The sequence below is a fragment of the Teleopsis dalmanni genome, chromosome 1 (genome assembly GCF_002237135.1).
Source record: "Teleopsis dalmanni isolate 2A chromosome 1, ASM223713v2, whole genome shotgun sequence".
Taxonomy (NCBI): domain Eukaryota; kingdom Metazoa; phylum Arthropoda; class Insecta; order Diptera; family Diopsidae; genus Teleopsis; species Teleopsis dalmanni.
The window spans coordinates 94,167,713-94,190,376 of NC_051846.1; the positions used below are offsets into that span (position 1 = coordinate 94,167,713).

The window sequence follows — 22,664 nt, forward strand, 5'->3', positions numbered from 1 at the left end:
ACAATACAACAGACTTTTCTGTATCAAAAAACAGAAAAAAATAACCAGAAATATCTTGTAAATAAAACTTAAACATCATCTAGCGGCAGGCAAATTAAATTTCCAGTTAGGTTTGGTGAAACTTTATAAGACGATCAACAAACTTCCATAGCATCACAAATTTTATTGTGATATTGCTTCGTCTAGTCTTTGGAGAGATGTGGCACACGACTCTGCAAACGCAAAAGCAATCTTAGCTTAAAGATCTTGTTCAAAAATATACACTTAAGGCGTGCTCAACAGCGCTGAACATTCATTGTTCGCTTGACTGTACCAGCACCCTCACTTCGTGAACTATTATAATAAATTGTTACTAATAATACAAATAAATTTAAGTGATATTAAAAATTTATGTTTTACTTTTTTCTTTTTCTTGATGAATAATCTCCATAGATTTTTATCTTGTTCATAAGGTAATACTAAAATGTTAATAGAAAAAATCAAATTTTCATTAATAATATTTTTAATAATGTGAAACTGCATATTTAGTACATTTTTGATTATTTAGGGGGTGGAAACTAAAATCCAAATACTAATTCATCTTGTCTCTCTTTTAATATGATCGTTAAATACAGGGTTATTAATTTTAAAATACATATTTTTTTTTTTATGAAAATAATATTTGAAGATTCTGATACTGGTGGTTGGGGTCCATGGAGTGATTGGACGCCGTGCTCAACTAATTGCTTTGGGGGAACACGCAATCGTTATCGGTTTTGCGACTCACCGCCTCCACGTTATGGTGCAAAGTTTTGTGAAGTAAGACAATTTTTAACATAATTTTATTTATTACATCATTTATAAAATGATTACAGAATAATAATTAGATTTTAATAAATTTTCTTTATTATACCTTTTCTTTATATAATTTTAGAATTTATTTAATTTTGATACACAAAACAGTTTTCTTTTCAAATTAATTATTTCAGAAAATAAAATATTTAAATTTTGAATCTTTATTGAAGGGTACTTCTGTTCAAACAGAAACTTGCAATAATAATACCTCACAAACTTGGAATTGCATATATGAAGGTGGTATTGAACTGAATGCAATAAAACTTACACAAAATTTACAAGAAACTGGATTAAAATGCCGATGTGGTTGCATTATTCATCTCACTTCATCAAAACAAAGCCGTATAATAACTGCAACAACTCAGACTTGTCCAGGAAAATCATTTTGGTTAATTCAGGTCTGTAAACATATAAAAAAAATTATTTAATTGAAATTAATTTTTAAGAATTTCCATGTGTACAGTACTAGTTATTTACTTTGTACTGGTCTTGTAAAAAACAATTGTGTTAAAAAACTGTTACGATTAAAGATTTCATAATAGGTCTGTTCCCATATTTTTTTAATGAAACTCAAGTAAAGGTAAAAATTAGAATAAAATAAAATAGCTCGGAGCTTTCAAGTAATCGAAGCTTTCGAGTACATCATATGTTTTTATTTTTACTGACCGTTCTAACGACACGGATTCGTCGTTTGATTGTAAAGAAATTAATTTGATGGGAAATTAATTTATAAATATTAAAGTAAAATATATTAATTTTGACTCAAAATTTTTGAAGAAAAATTTCATAAACGTATAATCTGTTAGAAGTCGATCACAGCCGCACGTGATTGTTTAACTTGAATATTTGATATGGCAGATTTGACTGCTACGGCAGCCTATTATAGCAGAGTTATCCGCAAAGGTGAGCATAATGTTACTTGTACATTAGGACGAAGGAAGAATAATAGTAGTAAGAAGCTAATTAAGAGTATTTGCTTATTTTATGGATCATTATGAACAGAAACTTCACTCACTCATTTGGGTAGAAACCGAAATTAATAACTTTAAACAATCTCGTCATGTTATGCAAAAAATTAATACCTGAAGAAGAAAAATATTGAATTGCAGACTTATATTTGAGTATGCGTAATTCGAAGTAGTGGAATTTTCTTTGTAAAATAGAAATAATAGTAAAAAATTATTGTGTTTAATTTATGAAGAGGGAAAACTGGCTTTGTTATCGATTGCTAGCTAATTACACCAAAAACGACGATCAAATGAATAGAAGGCTTAAAATTATCTGTAGAATGTATATTTTTCAAACATGTTCAAATAAAAAAAAAATTAAACATTTTCATGTGTATATTCAATAGAGTACTGCACGCGCGCATTTGATTTCAGTTTCAAAGCATTCTATTGTGTTTAGAATGGTAGCATACTCTCACTCTCAACGAACAAATACGAATGTATAGGCATAAAAAAAAAATGGAATGGAATAAATATTTGTTTCGTTTGTTTAGAGTACTCTAACTCTAAACATTCTAAAAGTAGTTGAAGTAGTTGGGAGTACTCTAAGCATTTGATTTTCAGTTCATACAAAAATTATGTGTTTTTAAATAGTAAGACACAAATTTATTTATTTAAGTTTTTTTATTAATTAAATATTATTTAAAATGTTGATAATAGTAATTTGTTGATTACATATATAATATGACTTAATATATTAATTAAATATAAAAAAAATTTTGAACAAAAATTTATTTAAAAAAATTATAAGTTTTTTTACAGTTTTTACAGTTCACAAATTTAATTTAATATGCAAATTAAATGTTGAGCATCGTCTGACTTAATTCCTCTTTTTCAAGATTGTTGTGTAAAACATGATTTGATTGATAGATCTTTGATTAGATGAAATCAATGTTCTTTTTTCTGATATTAAGTTCCGAGCAACTGAAAAAAACCCTTTCCGAAGATGCACTACTTGCTGGTGTTGCAAATAATTTACAAGAAACTTTGTAAAGTAGGAATTCTGAAGGAATTCTTAAGAAATTTCTAAAAATCTCTCTTGTCATAAATAGATATTTTTACCATATCATGCATAAAATTATTTTCCAGGAAAAGGTAAATATGTGAAGCAATTTATTTTGTTACATCATAAAAAACTATCGACAAAGAAGGAAATTCTGCGCAAACCGTTTTTTTAAGTTAATCTTTTGCATTAGATCTACCTGTTTAAACAACTTTTGCATTGAAAATAATAGAAAATTAAACCTAATTTACGTGCTTTGTTATTGCAATTATTGCAAATCTCTACGCACATCCAACTTTCTTTACTTTTGCGCAGGCAACCAAACGCACACAAAATAAATAAAATATTTCTTTGCAAAAATAGAATTATTTGAAATACTCTAAAAGTGATTGAAATACTCTAAAAGTGATTGAAATACTCTAAAATATTTGTTTATTTGATTTTAAAATTCAAAACAAACGATTATAGAGAACAAATCAACCCCCATTCCATTGAAACGAATGCGGCGGAAACGAATTCTATCGGACCGTTTCTGTTATTCGTTCGTATTCGCTTTAGAAATAATTTGTAAATATGGTACACATTTGAAAATAAAACGAATGACCGCAAAAACGAATGTTTTGATGCAGCACTTTAATATTCAATATACTTTCAAAACAGTTTTTTTTAAAACAGAAAAGCAAGAAAAGGAAATATACATATGTAGCAATAATTGATTTTCAAGTAGCGTGCGTTTAAACATTCGCCAAATAACTATTTTTTTTAATTTGATTTCTTGTTCTTAAAAAAATAATTTAAATAATATAAATATTTATAAATAAATACATATATCTCTATTTAATGAAAGTAAAGAACACAAATGTAAAATTACCATTCATTTTATTAAAATTTTAAAGGCCGATGACGTAGAAAATATTAAACTTAACTTACAATACCTCCACTTATCGTGTTCCACTCAATACATCAAAGTACGAAATGGTCCATCATTGTCTTCAAATTTGCTCGCTGAATATAACTCTGGAAATTCTATTAAAGTGTTGAAAGAAATTAACTCCTCAAAAGCACAAATGTTAATTGAATTCAATTCAGGCCTTGATTTTGAATCGTCAACGAAGTTCGAAGGTATGATTAAGAAGTCGAATAGTTCTAAATATACATTATGCTCTGGAGGCTTTTTAGCAACCATACAACAGTTGAGTAAGTATTTTGAAATTAGTATTTCATAATTTTATTTACTAACAAAATGTTATTTATATCAAAATAAACAGATACTAAAAATCAGACTTCAAAATTATTTACTAACATAAATTCTATTACGAAAAACCGCGCTTTGCAAATATCGAAAACCAATCTGACAGTTGTTCATTTAAGTGCTTTTGTGTTCGCAGGAATTATAATAATTTTAAGCGCAATATTAGGTAAATATCTAACTACAAAAGTAAATAAATTAAAAATAAAATGTATTTATTTTACAAATTAAATTTTGTAATGAAATCAATATTATAATTTAAAGCTGCACACTATTTGGTAAAGTACCATAAATATAACATAGCCATTAAACAACACAGGGAAGACGACTCTCAGCTACATTCCTTATATTCATCAACAAATTATTTGCCATATCCTGTTATTCGAGCAATATCAGCCACCACACTTTTATCAGAAGTTGTTAGCTTTGTTAAGATCCGTCCAAAGAATAAGCCGAGGCGTTTAATATTACAAGAAAATTTGGAAGCAACTACTATATCCGAAGGCGATTTAAATGACCCGATTTTAGAATCAGAAGTGATCAACTCGTAAGTATTGTGTTAAAGGTTACCCTTATCTATACGGATTATGATAGTCCGATATATCAGTAAGGTGGTTAAGAAGTAAATATTAATATAATCTCTTCATTCAGTATGTTTAAAAAGAATTTTATATTATAATAAATCAAGTATTGAGAGCCAAATGTATATAGTTAAATATATAATTAAATTGACTAGATAAAACACTTTAAAATAGTCGCATAATTAACCTGAAACTGGCATAAGCATGTCTGTTAATGCCTTAAATGCCAAAGTTACTAATACCTTCCATTCCAAGTTCGTACGTATAATAACATGTGTTTATGGTCTATTTGTCATAATATTTTTTTCGTATAAATAAATTGTGACTATAATATACTGTTTCTAACTCTTTACGTAAGACAAAATATACTCTGGGGACAATTCTGATATCTAGGGTCTATATATGTATATATTTTGGCTGCGGAACTTTGTAAAGTCAGCTGTCTGAACAATCTGAACAATTTTTTTCATCAAGTACAGTTATTAAGACATCATGCTATATAATTGAATAATTGAATGAAATTCACCAACAATTATAACCGTTATCTGCAGTGTTCATCTGTACTTATTACTTGATTAATTTAAATAATATTTATACAAGTTGGTGCTAGATGGCGTGTGTAGATTTTGTTAGTGTAATTAACTTTAAGAATCAACCTTAAGTCCTAATATCTTGACATGTAAGCTAGCCCTTAAATTCAAAATCGCACTGTGTAACAGACAGAGTTCTTATTTGCGTACCCATGAGCGGCTTATTTTGGCTCATTCGGCTCACGGCTCATGAGCCGGCAAAAAACTCTTTTTATACGATGGCTCACGCTCACGAGCGAGCACAACTACAGAGCTCACGCTCACGAGCAAGAGCCGCCATTAAGTTATAAATGGACTCACGCTCGTGAGCAAGAGTATGAGCTGCGGCTCATGAGATCTCATGCGCCCAATTTAAGATTTTATTATTATTTTTTTTTTGTGAAAACATGTCATTAAAAAAAAATTTAAAATATTAATAATCTTGAACTAACTATAATATGGAAATAATCAAAGTTCTTAAAACAAACAATAAATATATTTGTATTGTTTGTTTGTGGAAAATAATAATATTTTATGAATTGTTCTAATGAATATTGTTCTAATATAAATAATAATAAGCTAAATTAATTTCAAATTATATATTTTCACATATAACGTTTATAAAAATAAATAAAGCAAATAAACTAATAAATCGCTTTTTATTAAATAGTTGAGCTCGTGAGCTTTCGGCTCGTGAGACCTTATGAACAGCTCTTCGATATGAGCAACTTGAAGGCTCACGCTGGTGAGCGGCTCTTCAATATGAGCCAATTATGGGCTCACGCTCATGAGCCAATTTTGGGCTCACATAAGAATTGGCTCTTGCTCATGAGCCTGAGCTGCTCATGAGTGAGCAAATACGAACCCTGGTAACAGATTGTAGTTCACAAAATTTATTTCAAGATTAGAATTGATCATGCAAAAATATAAAAATTGAATAAAGGGACCAATTGGGCGTGTTTTTAATCTTCTTTGTTGAAGCAAATTAAGGATATCCAGAAATGTTTAGTCGCATATATGTTATCACTATATCAGCATACGCAACTATTCTAAAAACTATACTTACTAATCTCTCTTTAGTTGAAAATTTTCGTATTTGATTTCGACGTGAATACAAGTAAATGAATACAAGATCACTACTCAAAAATATGTTGTGTTTTCAATTTATAATAATAAAAAGAATAATATATATATATTTTTAAAAAATGTGCGTGTTTTCTTAATTTCAATAACAAATCAAGTTGAAATCAAAACGATTAGTATAGAAATATCATCTGATATTACGATTGAATCGATTGATATTACGATTGAAAAATAACAGTAGTACAATATTGTATAGTACAATATTATGCTATTTTGAATAGTTTTAAAAAATTAATTTCATTTTTATGGAAAATAAAACAAAACTGTCATATTTCATATTTATAATCGAAAGTAGATATTTTGTCAAACCTCGAATCATTTTAATTATTGCAATTCCATTTTTTCATTTTTTGTTTTATTTATTTTGGCATTAAAACCCGAAGTATTTCTAATTAAACTATTTATTTTTTGCATTTCAATCAATATATTTTCGGTGTTCTACATTTTTACAATTTAAGCGTAGCTGTTATTTTATCTGTTAAACAAATTACAATGATAAGTCTTATGAACAATTATTTTTGCTCTTTAATAACAAATGTTACTTTTATCATTATTGGCAGCTGACATTAAAAAAAAAAAACTCTCGTGTGAGTACAATACAATAAACTTTGGATCACACTGTTGCGTACGTTGTTAAAATTATAAGGACTATTTTGATATTATTTTTACATCGAATTAATTGAATTTTTATTTTTTTGATAAAAACGATAAAAGTGAGAAGAACGTAAAATAACATATGTATATGTACATATATTTGTATTTATATTTGTATTACGTCTTTATGTAATTTATTTACACTATTAAAACTTATAAATTATGTAGATTTTAGTTTATGCAAATACTTAATTAAAATAATTTTTTACTTTATTAATGACTTAAATTTTTTTTTTTAATATAAGGCGCAGTGATGTTCACACCACTGAATCCAAAAATGTCATTAGTAAGTCTTTAAGTGATAATAAAGTAGACAAAACAGATGAGTGCTGTACTTATGCTGGAACATTGGACAAAAAATTTAGCAGAAAAAGTAATGAATCTAGTATATACTCGGGACTAAACTATATCCTCAACAATTCTTCAGCAGAAATAAAAAGACAAATTAAACATTCTGATTTTTATGACGCAGTTACATATAATATGCAAAATTCAAAAAACCTTTATGATCCCCAGCGTTCAAGTTCCGTCAATAATTGTAGCATTTTTGTTCAGCCAGATGCTTCTGGTGTAAGTATAAAATTAAGTAAATATAAAAACCTAAAGTTAACTTCTGTATGTTTCAGGGTTTTTATTCTCCTGCAAGTATTTTAAGTACCGCAACTATTCGAACCACAAATCTTAAGGAAAGTAAAGATAAACACAATCTGAAGAAATTATTAGGACGACCTGGTTCAGAGTTCTCACTTGAAACTCAAGAAGATTTGGAATTTGATTATTATGACTATAATGTTATTAATGCAGCTGCAGCTCCAGGATCTTATTTAGGAATGGATCCAGCATATTTAATATGGGTACCACCGTGCAATGATTTTGTTGATGTTGATGATAGTGATAATAAAACCAAAATTTTGCCTCAAAGGTTCGCTATTGAAAAAGAATGCACTTATAAAAAGACACAATTTCCCGAGTTTGAACAGCTTATAAGCTCTGCAACCAAAACCAATTACAGCGATAACAAAGTTAATGATTTGGTTAAAAACAATTCTATGGGGACTGCACAAGAAGAAAACGTTAAAAATAGTATTAACTTCAAAAGATCGTTAACAAAATTTACTACCACTTTTGGTAAAGAAGAACAAATTCAATTAAAAAAACAATCGGTTTCAATGGTTTCAATAAATCAAAATGAAGATATAGTTCCATTGCACGTGTTTAGAGCAACAAATTCAGCACGAAACCTTTTAGCTGTAGATGAAATATTCGAGGACTTAACAACTATGTGTGATTCTTATATAGAAAAAGAAACATCCGTCGAAAAGTCCCACATATCTGATTTACACAATGTTTTATCTTTAGATGATATTCACTTTGCTGACGACAGTGAAAATGAAATAAATCAATGACATAGCTTTGAAATATGTATAAATATAATGCTTTTGAAGGAATGTAATTGTATTGTACCTATATAATATTTACTTTTAAGCAACACAACAAAAATAATTCTTGAAAAATTCAACAAATGCAGTAAACATATCCGTTTGATTATTATACATACATATATTTAATATTATAACTTCACATATTTATTTAGTTGGTGTTCTCAACATTTAAGGCACAAATATATGAAAGCTTGGAAATACATTTACAACTAATAATGGCTTGAACGCAGAAAGAGTTAGGCCAAGAGTTAACCAAAGAATTGTATTTTAATATAAAGATTTTTACTATAAAATATAGATGAATTGCATGTTTTTCTTACATAATTTATCGCGCTAAATAGTCAGTGGTGCTAAACAGATATCATGAAAAATATATGCGCTTATGAATTTTTCGAAGTAAATATCTTAATTGACTCCATGTCAGCGACATATTAGGTCTGTTTCATGAGCTACTCGTAAGAACTTTGAGTAACACTGTGTATACACAAGTTCGTTCCACCAGCAAATTTTCTAGCAAATGAAAGCATCTGAGAGAGCGTAACATTCCTGTCGAAATTTTAAAATACTACACAGAGTACTCGTACATTTTATTTCAAGTAAAGTTTGTGTTGATGCGTGAATCAGCTGTTTTGGTTTGTATTTAAATTTTTGAATTGTTTCTTTGTGCGGCACTGGTGTTCTCACCAGATTTTAAACAAAGCTGTTAAAAATCTGTGTAAAGAGCGTAATTTAGCATTTTATTTGTGTTACTCGTATTTTACTTGAGTTTTACTACGAGTAGCTCGAAGAACAGACCTATTGTAATTACGATAATAATCAACGCTAGAAAATAGCATAGTTGTAGGAATGCGTCCAACCTAGTTCTATTGCAATTGAAATACAAAGTTTCGTTTCAGCTTTTAGTCTTGTGTGTTTGATATTTCATGAGTATATTAAACAGACCAAATTGCTGTCAAGAGTTGTAATTTCTACGTTAGGTTTTTTAGTGAAAATTTGGATTTAAAGAAAATTATGAATTAAAAAATTTTCAAAAAATTTGAAGTTTCTTTGCAATTAAGGTGTCGCCAGAGTAATGTTAGAGTTGCACGCCTCAAAAAATAAAGCAATTTATGTGAAGATGTGCATCTTAACATTTTATATTATAACAAATCTTATTTCATTTGGAAAATACATATATTGCATATACATAATTTTATATATATATATGAATTCGCTAAATGAAACCGTTTTTCCGAATTTTATTCTTGAACTTTTGTTCAACAACTCACAAATTAGTTAAGCTTTTGATACTTCTTAATGAAAACTGAATACTATACATTTATTATAACGCGTTTTCGATGGCTCGTAAGTGTGGCAAAAAACATTAAACTGCTGGCCTTTACTGGCCGAAATGTACGCAAAACACTATTTTCTCTACCTAGGCCAGTAGTTGTATACTGGCCACATACTTCGGTCTATGAAGAAAAAATAGGTGAACTACTGTGAACCTTCATTGGAAACTCCAACAAATATTGCAATCACATATCATATGTAAACAGAAATTCAAACAAAATATAAAAATTTCATTTAAGTTTGGAAAAAAAACCAAAAAATTGAAAAATACATAAAAATCTTAAAAAATAATGGAGAAATCGTAAGTACAAAGCACATTGAATTTTTTAATATGTTAGTTATTAACAAGGAACATTTATCTTATTTTATTTTTATAAAAAATTAAGTTTGCTTGATTAATGTGCACATATGAAAGATTTGCTATTAGTGAAAACAAAACCTTTGACAGATTGATAGATGCCAATCTCTCGTTTAGTGAATATAGACCAGAATGCATTTATTTCCACATTGCTAGCCACCGAAACCGTCTATAGTTATCAATACAATAAATTTAACAGTTAAGTATCTCGTTTAACAATATAAGATTATAAAAATGTTAGAATTGTTACAAACATGCGAATTGTATGAGATTTAGCTTAAGTGTTGCAAAATTGAAAATAGTGGTTTGTATTCACCGCCGCTGCCTAATTGTTTTAAGTATTATTACAGATAAATGATTTATTTGGGTCGTCATTGGCCGCGTCGAGTAGCTTCCGCCAGTCAGATTAGTTGCTTTCTGACGCCAGTTGGTAGTACCGAGCGCTCCCAAATCGTTGGTCACCTCGTTCTTCCACCGAAGATGCGGACGTCCTCTACCGCGTTTTCCACCTGCGGGTACTGCTTTTCACACGACATGACCAAGCCAGCGTAGCCGCTGAATTTTTATGCGCTTAAGTATGTCAATGTCGCGGTATAGTTCACACAGCTCATCTTTCTATTTAATTCGATACTCGTCGCCAACGTGTAAAGAACCATAGATCTTCCGAATAATTTTTCTCTCAAATGCCCCTAACACCTTCTCATCACTGTTGATAATTGTTCAAGCTTTTGCACCATACAGCAAAACAGGCATGATAAGAGATTTGTAGAGCGTGATTTTTGTTTGTCAAGAGAGGCTTTATTTCTCAATTGCTTACTTAGCCCGAAGTAACAACTGTTGGCAAGAGTGATTCTTTGTTGAATTTCTAGGCTGACGTCATTTTTGTTGTTTACACTGGTTCCCAAATAAACAAAGTCTTTCACAACTTCGAACTTATAATTGTTAACAGTGACGATGGTCCCACAATGCACATGAGATTTCGTTGTTAACAGAAATTACTTTGTTTTGTAGATAATACAAAAAGCGAAGTCAAACACTATATTTAATATTCACTTAGATGTACTTTTATTATCAAAAATAATAATTTACAATAATAATTTAAAATAATACAATAATACAATAATACAAACAAAGAATGAATGAATGAATTTGCATCACTGTTGAGTATGCCTTAAGTGTGGTTTTTAAACGAAATCTTTAAGTTTAAAATTGCTTTTGCGATTGAACGACTCGTGCTTCACAAGTGAGAAAACTGAACAAATGACACCAATAATAAAAAGTCAACTGGTAGTGATTGTTACGTATCCAGCTTGTGTGTGCAGTATGTGTGGTGATTGCTTGTACGCTGGCAAGCCCAGTATGCTCGCCGGTATCGGGGTGAGTCTTTTACCATGCTCCATCACACTTGGATCGTAAACAAAAAAAATAATAACAAATGCAAAAAAAACTAAAAATTCAACTAAATTTTATTTTTTCATTTTTTACTATGTAACATACTTAAATAAAATCATCAAAAAAAAAAAAAATAACAAATTCACATGTAAATTTCATATTTTTATTAATGTTTCTATTAAAACAAATAATGTTTATAAACGAATGACCCTGTAATCTAAAATAGGTTTTGATTAGTTTTTTGCAGCTAATAAAAGATATGTAAATTTGTTGTAACTATTCCTGTTTGTCTGCATAAACAAATTTAAGAAAAATATTGTACACGCATTTTTATGTGATGCGGTTACTTTTATCATGGAGTAAAAATATTATAGTGTCACAATGACTCAATTTTTAAATTTTCAGCAACAGGCACGGGAGGGCGGAGTGAAGATATTCCTTCTTTATGCGCTGCTGCTAGATCGGCCGCGCTTATGCTTGTTCATTCTCAAAATTTTACTATTATTGAATGAAGGACAAAAATGAAAACAAAAAACAGATTTGCTTGTTACGTATGCAGGCCGTACAAGAAAAGAAGTCAAATTAGTTTTTGGTGTAATTATTTGTTTTTGCAATTAATGCTTGGCACCAGCAAGCAGTACGTAAAAATTGCATGCATTTAAAATCACTTTATAATGCAAATAAGAGAAACGTCCCTACTTGTTTGGAAGTATACTGACCTACATATATATATGTATGTGTATAAATGTATATTTATTAACATAAACATTTATAAACATTGGAAAAACATGAATATTTTTTGATCTTATTTTAGGAACATTTGAAGCAAATAAAACCGATTTCAATTTTTTGTTTTAATCAGGTATAATAACAGTTATATGTATGTTATATTAGTATTAATTAAAATAAAATAAATGTATGTAATTGACCGTGTGCGAGTTCAAGTAATTGATGGTAAATTGAGGAAAATAGTAAGTTATGTCCGTATGGCAGCGAATGTTGATATTTACCAGAATTTCGAGTAGGGTAAATTAGGTAAATTAGGTATTACCATTGTGAACATTTTATAAGATGTGTAATAAAAAAATAAATAAATTTGAAAACTTTTAACATAAGTGCAGTGTAAAAAGTCCCTAAGAAATTTCAATTTATTGCAAAATCTTCTTCGGTATGAAGCAAATACGAATGAAGCGACTTCGGCAGAGATTTGAGTGATTTGGGTACCCAACAGTGACGATTGCTCTAAGGTGCGGAGGTGTGCGGTGAACACCCTTACATAATTTGCAAAATGTCAAATAACATAGGTATATGAATTTATTAAGTATCTTCACATCAAGAATTATTATTATTTATTACATTTCCATATATATATTTTTAAAGTTTTAGCAAAAACAATCAAATATAATTGTCTCTGAAAACTCAATCAATTTGCTTCTGTTAGCTGCTATACTTGTTAGTTGTGCTCATATATTTGCAGCTCAAATCACAGAAAATTTCTATTATATTTCGTCTCTCCCCTTTGTATGCAAAGAAGTTGGCCGCACATTCATACGTTGCATATGAACAAAATAATGTGCGTGTGCTCCCGTTCGTAATATCAGAAATAGAGATTTATATAGTGGGAATTGTATGAGAGTAATTTTCTGTTCTACTCGAATATCAACTGCATGCATACGAATCCAACATGATGATTTGCCTAAGTGGTTGCATGAGCGGCTGAAGTTTGCAGCTCATCTCATCATACATTTCGATCACATTTCGTCTCACCCCTTTTAACAGTAGCACCCACGAATTTCTGTCGCTTACTGTGCGGAGTACTTGTCCGCACATTTATACGTTGCAAGTGGATTTGATTTTGTTTGATCACTGCATAAACATGTATGGTTCTGAGTTAAAACGCTTTTGTTTGAAAAAAGTTGGTTTGATGTTACGAGAATTATGTGAAAAGTTTTGTTTCTTCCATATTGATATAATATTAAAGTTATATATAAATTATTAATTTAATTTATTTAATATGTTATTTTGTTAATGAATTGTTGATATAATATTACGAATATATTGTTGCCTAATATAATATAGTTATTATTAATAAAACATCTCATATATTTTAATTTAAGTGGTACATGTAAAAACAACATTAAAGAAGGGCCGCACACCCTTCCAGATAGAGCACGCGTCGTCACTGGTACCCAATAATAGATACCTAGAACAAAAATTCATTTCTATGGCATTGTGACTCTATAATATTTTTACTTAATGCTTTTATTAAATTTGACTGCAATGCGTACAACAATAAGAAATTTGTTTTGACAAATTTACGGGACTTTGTTTACTCAAAAATATTTTTATTTTTGCCTGCAATGGAAGGAATTTTAAATAAAAGGGCAACAAAATTGTCAAATCGTTCTATTTGAAATTTCTCCTGTTACAGGTAAGTAACGATTTTGTTAGAGACAACAGTGGGAGCTCAGACTAGTTGGTCTAGGCACATGTTGTTTCGTTTGGCCATTGCTGACGATCACCATGTGAATGGGTGAACTGGTTTGGGGGAAGTGATGGTGGTTGAATTACCTTCTGCTTGGCTTTTGCTGGCGTAGGGTTTTTAACCAGTTGACCAGACTTGAATTTGGCCATAGCTGATGAAAGAATGGATGACAAGTCACCAACACTGTTGGAAGGCGTGTGGATCCACGAGCGTTTGGCAATTGCTGACAATTGTGGCCAGGTTTCGCATTGAAAAGGGAACTTTGCCTGGCTTTAGCTGACAAGGATTTTACTGAATGGGTAACAACTTTTCACTTCCTTAAGATGTTTTTTTTTAAAGAGGCTATTTGGAATTTATCCTGTTACAGATCTCAACGTTTCTAATGATAGCAACCCGCGCACCACTGACATCAATCCTGATTACAACATTTACAGCATTCTACAACACAACTTTCCACAACTTAATTGTATTTTTTTTTTGTTAAACAATAAACGGTGCTATAAATAGAAGTGTCTCATTATTTAAGTTTTTTTATTAATTTCTTGTAACGAACCTTGGTATACTCGCTGAGTATACTCCAGCTATAAAAAGGGCCGGAAAAGGTCATTACACTATTGATATTAAAAACCAAAAAAAATATACATAAAAATAAAGAAAAACAAAAACTTAACAAAAACTTAACTAAATTTTAAATCTAAATTAATAAAACAAAAGAAATATATATTTCATATCCTCATTTATATGTATGTATATATGAACAAAAAAAGACAATAAAAACAGAGGTGTATTACAATTGGCACTCTTTTACAACGCTACTCTTACCCGCGGATTCGCCTCCCTGTTGATGACGTCACCAGCGAGAAAACCTGTAAGTAGAACACACACACACAAACTACAAACTCTCTTTATATTTGTACTCTAATGGACCTTTATGGCATATAGTTTCCTGTCTATAAACATACATTCATACATATTCAGCCCTATTATGAATCTCATGGAAATGGGAGTTTTTTTTCCAATTTTGCACAAATTCTTTCCCAAGCAAATTGTTTAGGAGACAAGTTAAAAAAGTATTAAAAATGGTTTAATTTAATATGAAAGTAACTGAAAATGATCAGATTTTGGAATATATTTTAATTATTATAATTATAATTATTATTATAATTACAATAAATTTAATATTTTCTAATTTTTATTTATTTATTTTATCCAGTTTATTTATTTTATTATTCTTTCGAATATATTTAAATAAAATTATTATAATGAATTTAATATAACTAAATTTTTATTTAATACTATATTTTATTAAAATTAGTATTATAATAAAAGTATTATTACAAATTTAAAATATTTCAATTTTTATTCATTTTATCCACAAAATAAAGCGTTAACTATTGTTATTTAAAACAATCGATAACGAAAGGAATTAAATCCTAGAATGAATGGGATTCCTAAAATAGGTTAAAATAAACTTTAGCAATTATGCGCAAGTAAAACATTTCTTATTTTTTATTGTAACATCATAAACTATTATTAGTATTATTAATTGAAGGACGATTCTATCCTAATTATAAAGTTAAATTATGATTTACGCCAATTTTGTACAAAAGCAGTAAATGTTTGTAAATAAAGAGATTGAAGAATTTATATAGCGTAAGGTTGTTTTTTAATTAGTTAAAAAAAGAGTTGAAAAATTAAAGAGTTTAATTTTACACAGGGCTAAAAACGCAAATAAAATGCAATAACAAATGCTGCTGCAGTTAATGGAAAAAATACATTACTCCGGGAAAGTTAATTTTAACATAAAATGCTGAAGCTATTTTCCTCTTTCCTCAGATGTTTTTGGAACACTTATCCATTTTGAAAATAGGCGCGTTTCAAAAATGTCTACAACTTCAAAAACACTGTACTAAAGCTAGACTGAGCTAGACCGACATCGTAATCTTATCCAAACCCTTGTCTTATAAGCTCATTCAGCAAAAAAACGCATACAGCCGCTCAATTTCATAATTGGAGAAGCTGCAAATTGTTTCTTTGCTGGTTGTATTTCTTTAGTAAGTTTCTCTAACAGGAAAATAAATGCTGGTTTATTTATTCTGTAACAGTTTTGAAATCTGTAATGAAAAAAACGTTTATTTTGAAACCAAATTAAATTTACATTTGTAGTTACAAGGAATCGGGCAACTCAAGTGGATTTGCAGCGGCTCGCAAATTTTTTCGATTGATGCTCTGTTGCAGAATTTCAGAACAGGAGCAATCCTGTTCTTGAGCTACATCCTTCGCTACAATTCGAAATGTAATTGAATGCATTTTTGAAAACTTTTTGAAAATTTTTTTTAAAATGAACACTAACAACGTCACAATTCTTTTTATACGTTTATTTTGCTCATGCACAATTCTTTGTTTATGTTTATTTTACTCATAAAAATAAAAGTTTTTTATTATTCACTTATAAAATAATTTATATTTATTTTTGATCATTTGTGCAGCAGACAAATAATGCTATTTTTACATTTAAATCAACATGTAAACGCAATTCTTTTCTTTGTTTTGCTAATTTTCGCACTTTTCGTCATTAAAAAGTGGCATGGTTGCCAAAATTTAACAAAACAAATTTGGAACTGTTGCTGTTCCCAAAACTGCTGTCTCCCAAGCAATTCAGAATAAGGGAGTTGTGTTTTTGGAAATAGCGTGAGAATAGGGAGTTTTGTTCCCTGGGAGTATTCAGAATTGCTATGATTATGTTTATATACCTATTTAAAGGTATACTTATCAACAAATTTAAAATATAAGAGAATATTACATTAACAAAAAAAAAGAGATGAAAAAAAAATCGAAATTATATATGTACAAACTTCATTGCTAACTTCTTAGTACTATATATTATTTATGTTTAATATTTTTATACAATATAATATATTACTTAGCAGTAAAAAAACGATAAATTTATCCGAATACACAAAGAGGAAAAAAAGAAGAATTTTGGATTTCACTTAGCTGGACCATTGCTCCTTTTGTGCTGTTAACTCCATAGATGTTCTTTTCTAATCCATTGTCAATTTTTTGATATTTGTATAACACTACTTTGTATATGTAGTTCAAAAGTGATTTTATATATTTGTTCGTAGCGTGTATTAATTTACACATCAACATACCAAGTGATTTTGGTGCAGTTAAATTTTAAAAGTTTTTAAATGTAATTTAAACTTTAACACTTTTCAGGTATTTTAAAGTCATTACTTCAAAAATTTTTCAAAATTTTCGAATTCAACAAAAAAACTGGATATTTTGAAAATTTTTGGTGCAGTCAATCTTAAAATATTTTAAAAGTAAACTTTTGAATAAAGTACTAGTGTTGCTGAAAAGCTACGCTTTCTTTGAAGGGTGACAAATAGGCTTTATTTAAAATTTAGAGGGTTTTTCGAATAGCAAAGAAAGAAATAAAGGACAAACACAAAAATTTATTTTAATTTTTATTGAAATTTGGCTGACAATACAACGCTGTTTCGAGTATTGCCAAGTACTCTTCATCAGTGGTCTTAGGAAATAATCAAATTTTTATATAATTAGTTTATAGCCCGTATATACCATAATTTGTTTGGATTCGAAAAACCCTGTAAAGTTTAATACCTTACAGGTATTTTTAAGTTCAAATATAAAAAAATCATCACTTCAAACCTTTGTTTTTAGATTTTTGAATTTAAAAAAAACTTTGGTTCATTTCAAATCATTTTAGTGCAGTCGAATTTTAAATTAGTCAAATCCCATCTTTGGATTGAATATTATTATGGTAAATTTTTTTTTTATTTTGTTTACGAGCCAAGTGTGGTGAAGCATGGTAAAAGAGTCACCCCAATACCGGCGAGCATACCGGCCACGCCACCGTGTCAATAATCACCACTCACACTGCACACATAAGCTGGATACGTAACATGATGTTACCATGTTCGAATGTAAAATTTAATTAATTTGAAACTCCTTGAGCATTTTATTTTGAGATTGCCGCTATCTAAGTAGTGATTTGCCGAAGTAATTCGATTATATTCAACAGTTGAATTATTCCCCACTTAGATCATGGAATCGTTAAGATTAATAACTTTTATACTTACTAAAGCAATGCCCCCAATGGATTATAATAATCTGTACCGGTTTATGTAAATGCGCTGTTAGGTGATCAAGTGTTAGACAATCTATCTTGACTACATCCCATGTTTAAAATAGAATGAGAACTTGGTATCAAATAACGTTGAGGCATTTCATTAGTATCTAACTTACTGTTTTGATGATGGGTCTGTCTATGATAATGATCTATCACTAAAAAAGCAACGTTTTAATTATCAAGCAGAACATTTCTAGTGAGCGGGCGTGTTTTTAAGCCCATCTCCGAGAAATTTAAATTAGAGTATAAAAACAAGTATATAACAAATATTTTTATAAGAATTACTTTTGTTATTAATACAAAAACACAAAAAAGAACATTTTTGGACAAAAACAATCACAACAAGTTAAAAGTGCATAAAATATTAATTTGAAAACAGCTTTTTCAATTTTCGTTGGTTTTTGTACTCTCTCTCTCTCTCTCTTATCTTTTTATATCGTATTCAGTTATTTGATTCAAGACATATGTCACTCCAGGAACAGTTCGCTTCTCTTAGTTCTTCTTCAATTGTTCTTCTCCAAGTTTTAGCAGATGCTTCAAATCGACGACTGCCTGGAGGATTCCATCTCAGAGCTCGGCGTGCAATATTTTCATTGGGTTTGCGTAGATTGTGGCCGTTTCAGCACCATTTACGTCTTCTTATCTTCATAGTAGCAAATGATTGATTTGTAACGGCCCATAGGTTGGTGTTTGTGATGCAGTTGGGCCACCATATTTTTAATATTTGTCGTAAACATTTGTTCACGAAAGTTTGTATTTTTGTATTAATCTCTCTTGTTCTTTTCCAGGTCTCACAGGCATAGAATAGCACAGACTTAACATTGGAGTTGTAAATACGAATTTTTGTGCGGGTGAAAATTTGGTTATAGCGCCACACAACAAGCAACATGGCAAATGCAGATTAAGCTTTGTTAACTAGAGTCAATGTCTTCGTCCGCACCACTTTTAGTTGCGACTATGCTACCTAGAAAATAGAATTTATCTACGCATTCCACCGTTTCTTCTTTTATTTTAACAACTGGCGAAGAGTTCGAGCTGTATCCTCCCGCTATTACTTTTGTCTTGTTGCAATTAATCTCTAGGCTGGCAACTGCTGCATTTATCCTAAATGCTTCTATATTTTCTTGTAACTCTCTGATGTTATGACTGAGTAGACAAACATCGTCTGCGTATTCCACGTCTTCCAATTGCATGAATGAGTTCCACTGGATACCTTTGTTGTCTTTTAAGGACGCTCGCATCTCTTCATCCACCACTAGGATAAATACAAGTGATGATAATATGCACACTTGTCTTACTTTTGTGGCTACTTCAAATGTATTTGACAACAACCCGTTGTGCAATACTCGAAATTTGAATCCAACGTATATTGCTTTAATAACATTTATTATTTTGGTTGGAACTTGTCGTTTCGCTAAAATATTCCAAAGAAATCCTCTGTTGACACTATCAAGCGCCTTTTTGTAGTCTATAAAGGCTGCGTATACTGATGTCCGGAACTCGTTACATTGCTCGAACACAATGCGGACTGTGTTGATTAGATCAATGCATGAATGGTTTTCCCGAAATCCGAGATTATCACGCGTTTTGTTTATTTCTTCTGAATTGCGTGATAGAATAATACGGCTTATTATCTTACTTGGAATAGGAAGCAAGGTTATGCCTTTATAGTTATTGCAGTCTTTGGTGTCTCCCTTTTTGGAGATTTTTACTAAGGTACCTTCATTCCACAAACTAGGTAAAGATTCCTCGTTCCAGATTTTTTGAATAAGTGGAAGCCATATTGTGGTTGTCTGTTCTAAGTCGCACTACAGTAATTCAATACAGTTATTATCATTTCCAGGTAACTTGCCACGATTAAGACTCTTTATAGCATTGATTACGTCGCTTTTTGTTGGTGTAGAGTGATTTATTATAGATAGAGTAATAATAGATTAAGATGGTATTTGCTGATCTGTAGCGGATTATTCAATGTTTCGGTAAAATGCTTAACCCATCGAGTCAGTTGTTCTTCTGATGTCAATAGTTGTCTCCTGCGACATCCATGGCTTGTTGTTAGTTTTCTTAAATCCTAGTAGCTGTGTGCTCATCTCATTATACGTGTTTGTCATTCGTTTTGCTATTTCACAGCAAAACTCCAATAATCTATCTCCATTGTCATTTCAAATTCCTAGACCGTGTACTCCAAGGTTATGTTTAACATTGGCATTGTCGGATCCTATTTTTGCATTAAAATCACCAAGGAATAGTGTGATATCTCCTCGTCTGATGTGACTGTTGAACCAACTGTTCAGTTGGTCGTAGCATTTTTCTTTTTCGACTTCTGACTTGCTTTCTGTTGGAGCATAAACATTAACAACAAGTAGCTTACGAGCTCCCGTTTGTAGTTCTAGCGCCATCATTCTTTCATATAATGGGTGCCATCCAACCATGCTTCTTGCAATCTTCTTGGACATCAAAAAACCCACGCCTCTACTGTGATCTTCCCGCTCGGGTCGTCCTGAATAGATAAAAACCGTTTTTTCGTCATTGATTTGACCATACCCAGTTTGCCTGAACTCCTGCACAGCTACTAGGTCTAAGTTGTAGCCTGCCATTTCTTTCCGGAGTTGGTTTATTTTTGATTGTTGCACAACTTTATTTAAAAACTCGTTTGAGTTGACAGAGACAGCAGATTAATTTCTAAAGCTCAAAATAAAAAGTAAGTAACCATTCAAACAAAAAAAACAGTTTGGTTTTGTGCACATATAAACACAAGTTTCAAAAATACAAGTAAGAACCTCAGCAGCTAAAAGACCATTGACAGAACTTTTCCCAGAAGAAATAAACCAGGCTAAATCTTCAATGCAAGTAGGTAATATGAATATAACAGAACTGATAGGGTTAATGAGAGCATCATTGGCTGACTTGTTGGATAAAAAGCTAAGCAACTTGCCAACAAAAGCTGATTTAGAGGTGATTGTGTCGGAAGTGGGCGAACTCTCTAGTAAGATTACAGAGCTAACTGCAGACATTCGTGTGCTAAAACAGACGGTGACGCAGCTCGAACAATAGCGCGAACGGGATGCACGTAATATTAATTATATTATAAATGCACGAAAACGAAAATCTCTTGTTATCAGGGGTTTGAAAAAAACTGACAATCCAACATTGTCGATTCGGAAATTATGTGCTGAAGTTCTGCACGTCGATGATGTGCAAATAGTTTCTGTAAGAAAAATATTCGAGAAACACGACAAAATAGGTGTCGTTGCAGAGTTTCAAGCAGAGCAGTGTATATTTAATATTTTCAACAATATTAAAAAACTCGCTAATACGGAAATTTCAATTCAGAGGGCGCAGAGAAACAATCAGATAAACGGGTCATGCTTAAACTAAAACGAAATTTGCGTGCTGTAGACCAAAGTCGTAATATAGTAGTTAGAGAGGATCGTATGAAAATTGATAACAAATGGCTGTACTGGAATAAAGAAAAGGAGCTGAAATATGGTAACAGTAATGGAAGGGATGTACTGCAGGCACTTTATGGCAATAACCTGGAGTCAATAAATGTAACATATTGCGAGATTTTGGAAACAATTAATTCTCAAAAAAACTAAATAAAGACAATGTTGTCGGCTGTGGTTTCAGTTTAGATTCAAATTCAAAAGAAATTTTAGCATTTAATGTAGCAGGTCTAATAAAGAAAGTTAATTACTGCGATTTTATAAATTATGTAAACTCATTTGATCTGTTTTTTTTTTTTGTTTGAAACGTTCATGGAAAAATCCTTGAAGAAGATTGATAAAGTGTTTGAAAAGTATTTATTATGGTGGATTCCAGCAACTCGGGTCGCATTCAAAGGAAGAGCTAGTGGCGGTATGTTATATGGAATAAAGAAGAACTTAGCAGCTAAAATGAATATACGATTTACACAAATATTGAATATGATGGTAGTTAAGCTAAAATTTGGAGAGACACTGGCGTACATTATTCCAATATTAATTGTAACAACTGGGATGCGGATTTTAAAAACTTAAGTGATGTACTGTTCGAATTAGGGTGAAAATGTATTAGTTGTAGGAGACTGTAATGTTAAAATTGGTAAGGAGCAATGTTTGGAATTTAACCCAACTTTACAAGCCAATGGACTAAGTGCACAGCGCAGAGCTATGGATGACAAAGTAGATAGAAATGGCAAAAGACTACTAGAAATCTGCAATACGGTAAGTCTTACTGTGCTGAATTGAAGATGCGAGGGCGACAAAGATGGCAAGCATACATTTCACAGAGGAACTATGTGGAGCGGGGATCTGGTTGAATATAATCAAAAACTTCAAAGTGCAGGATTTTATTTACTCAGACCATCAGCCGATTACAATAAGTGTCCACGCCGGGAAAATTATTTCGGAGGAAAATTCAGGTCTACAGTTGTTACTTAAACTGTACTGGAACAAACGTATCGAGAAAATATATA

The 22,664-nt window shown here is 30.6% G+C and overlaps 2 protein-coding genes across 2 annotated transcripts; one reads left to right on the plus strand and one right to left on the minus strand.

Moving 5' to 3' along the window:
* Window positions 1-667: 667 nt before the first annotated feature.
* Window positions 668-8,734, plus strand: LOC119672981 (the record flags this gene model as incomplete). The annotated part of the gene is given in 7 exon segments (XM_038084168.1): window positions 668-798; window positions 1,005-1,232; window positions 3,741-4,041; window positions 4,113-4,262; window positions 4,358-4,640; window positions 7,286-7,610; window positions 7,667-8,734. Coding segments are annotated over 7 exon segments (2,198 nt in total), but the record flags the coding sequence as incomplete, so codon positions are not given.
* A 10,385-nt stretch (window positions 8,735-19,119) lies between these two features.
* LOC119688656 lies at window positions 19,120-20,805 on the minus strand. The gene is made up of 2 exons (XM_038103329.1): window positions 20,392-20,805; window positions 19,120-20,016 (listed from the first exon to the last, which is right to left on the minus strand). The coding sequence occupies exons 1-2, from the start codon at window positions 20,803-20,805 to the stop codon at window positions 19,120-19,122; spliced, it is 1,311 nt and encodes a 436-aa protein (XP_037959257.1).
* Between the last annotated feature and the right edge of the window lie 1,859 nt (window positions 20,806-22,664).

Bases quoted from the DNA above. Each gene is read 5' to 3' on its own strand.
- LOC119688656 (XM_038103329.1), bottom strand. From the start codon at position 20,805: ATGGCAGGCTACAACTTAGACCTAGTAGCTGTGCAGGAGTTCAGGCAA. The intron at 20,017-20,391 runs GTACACGGTCTA...GAATTACTGTAG, and splicing joins ATGTTAAACATAACCTTGGA to TGCGACTTAGAACAGACAAC.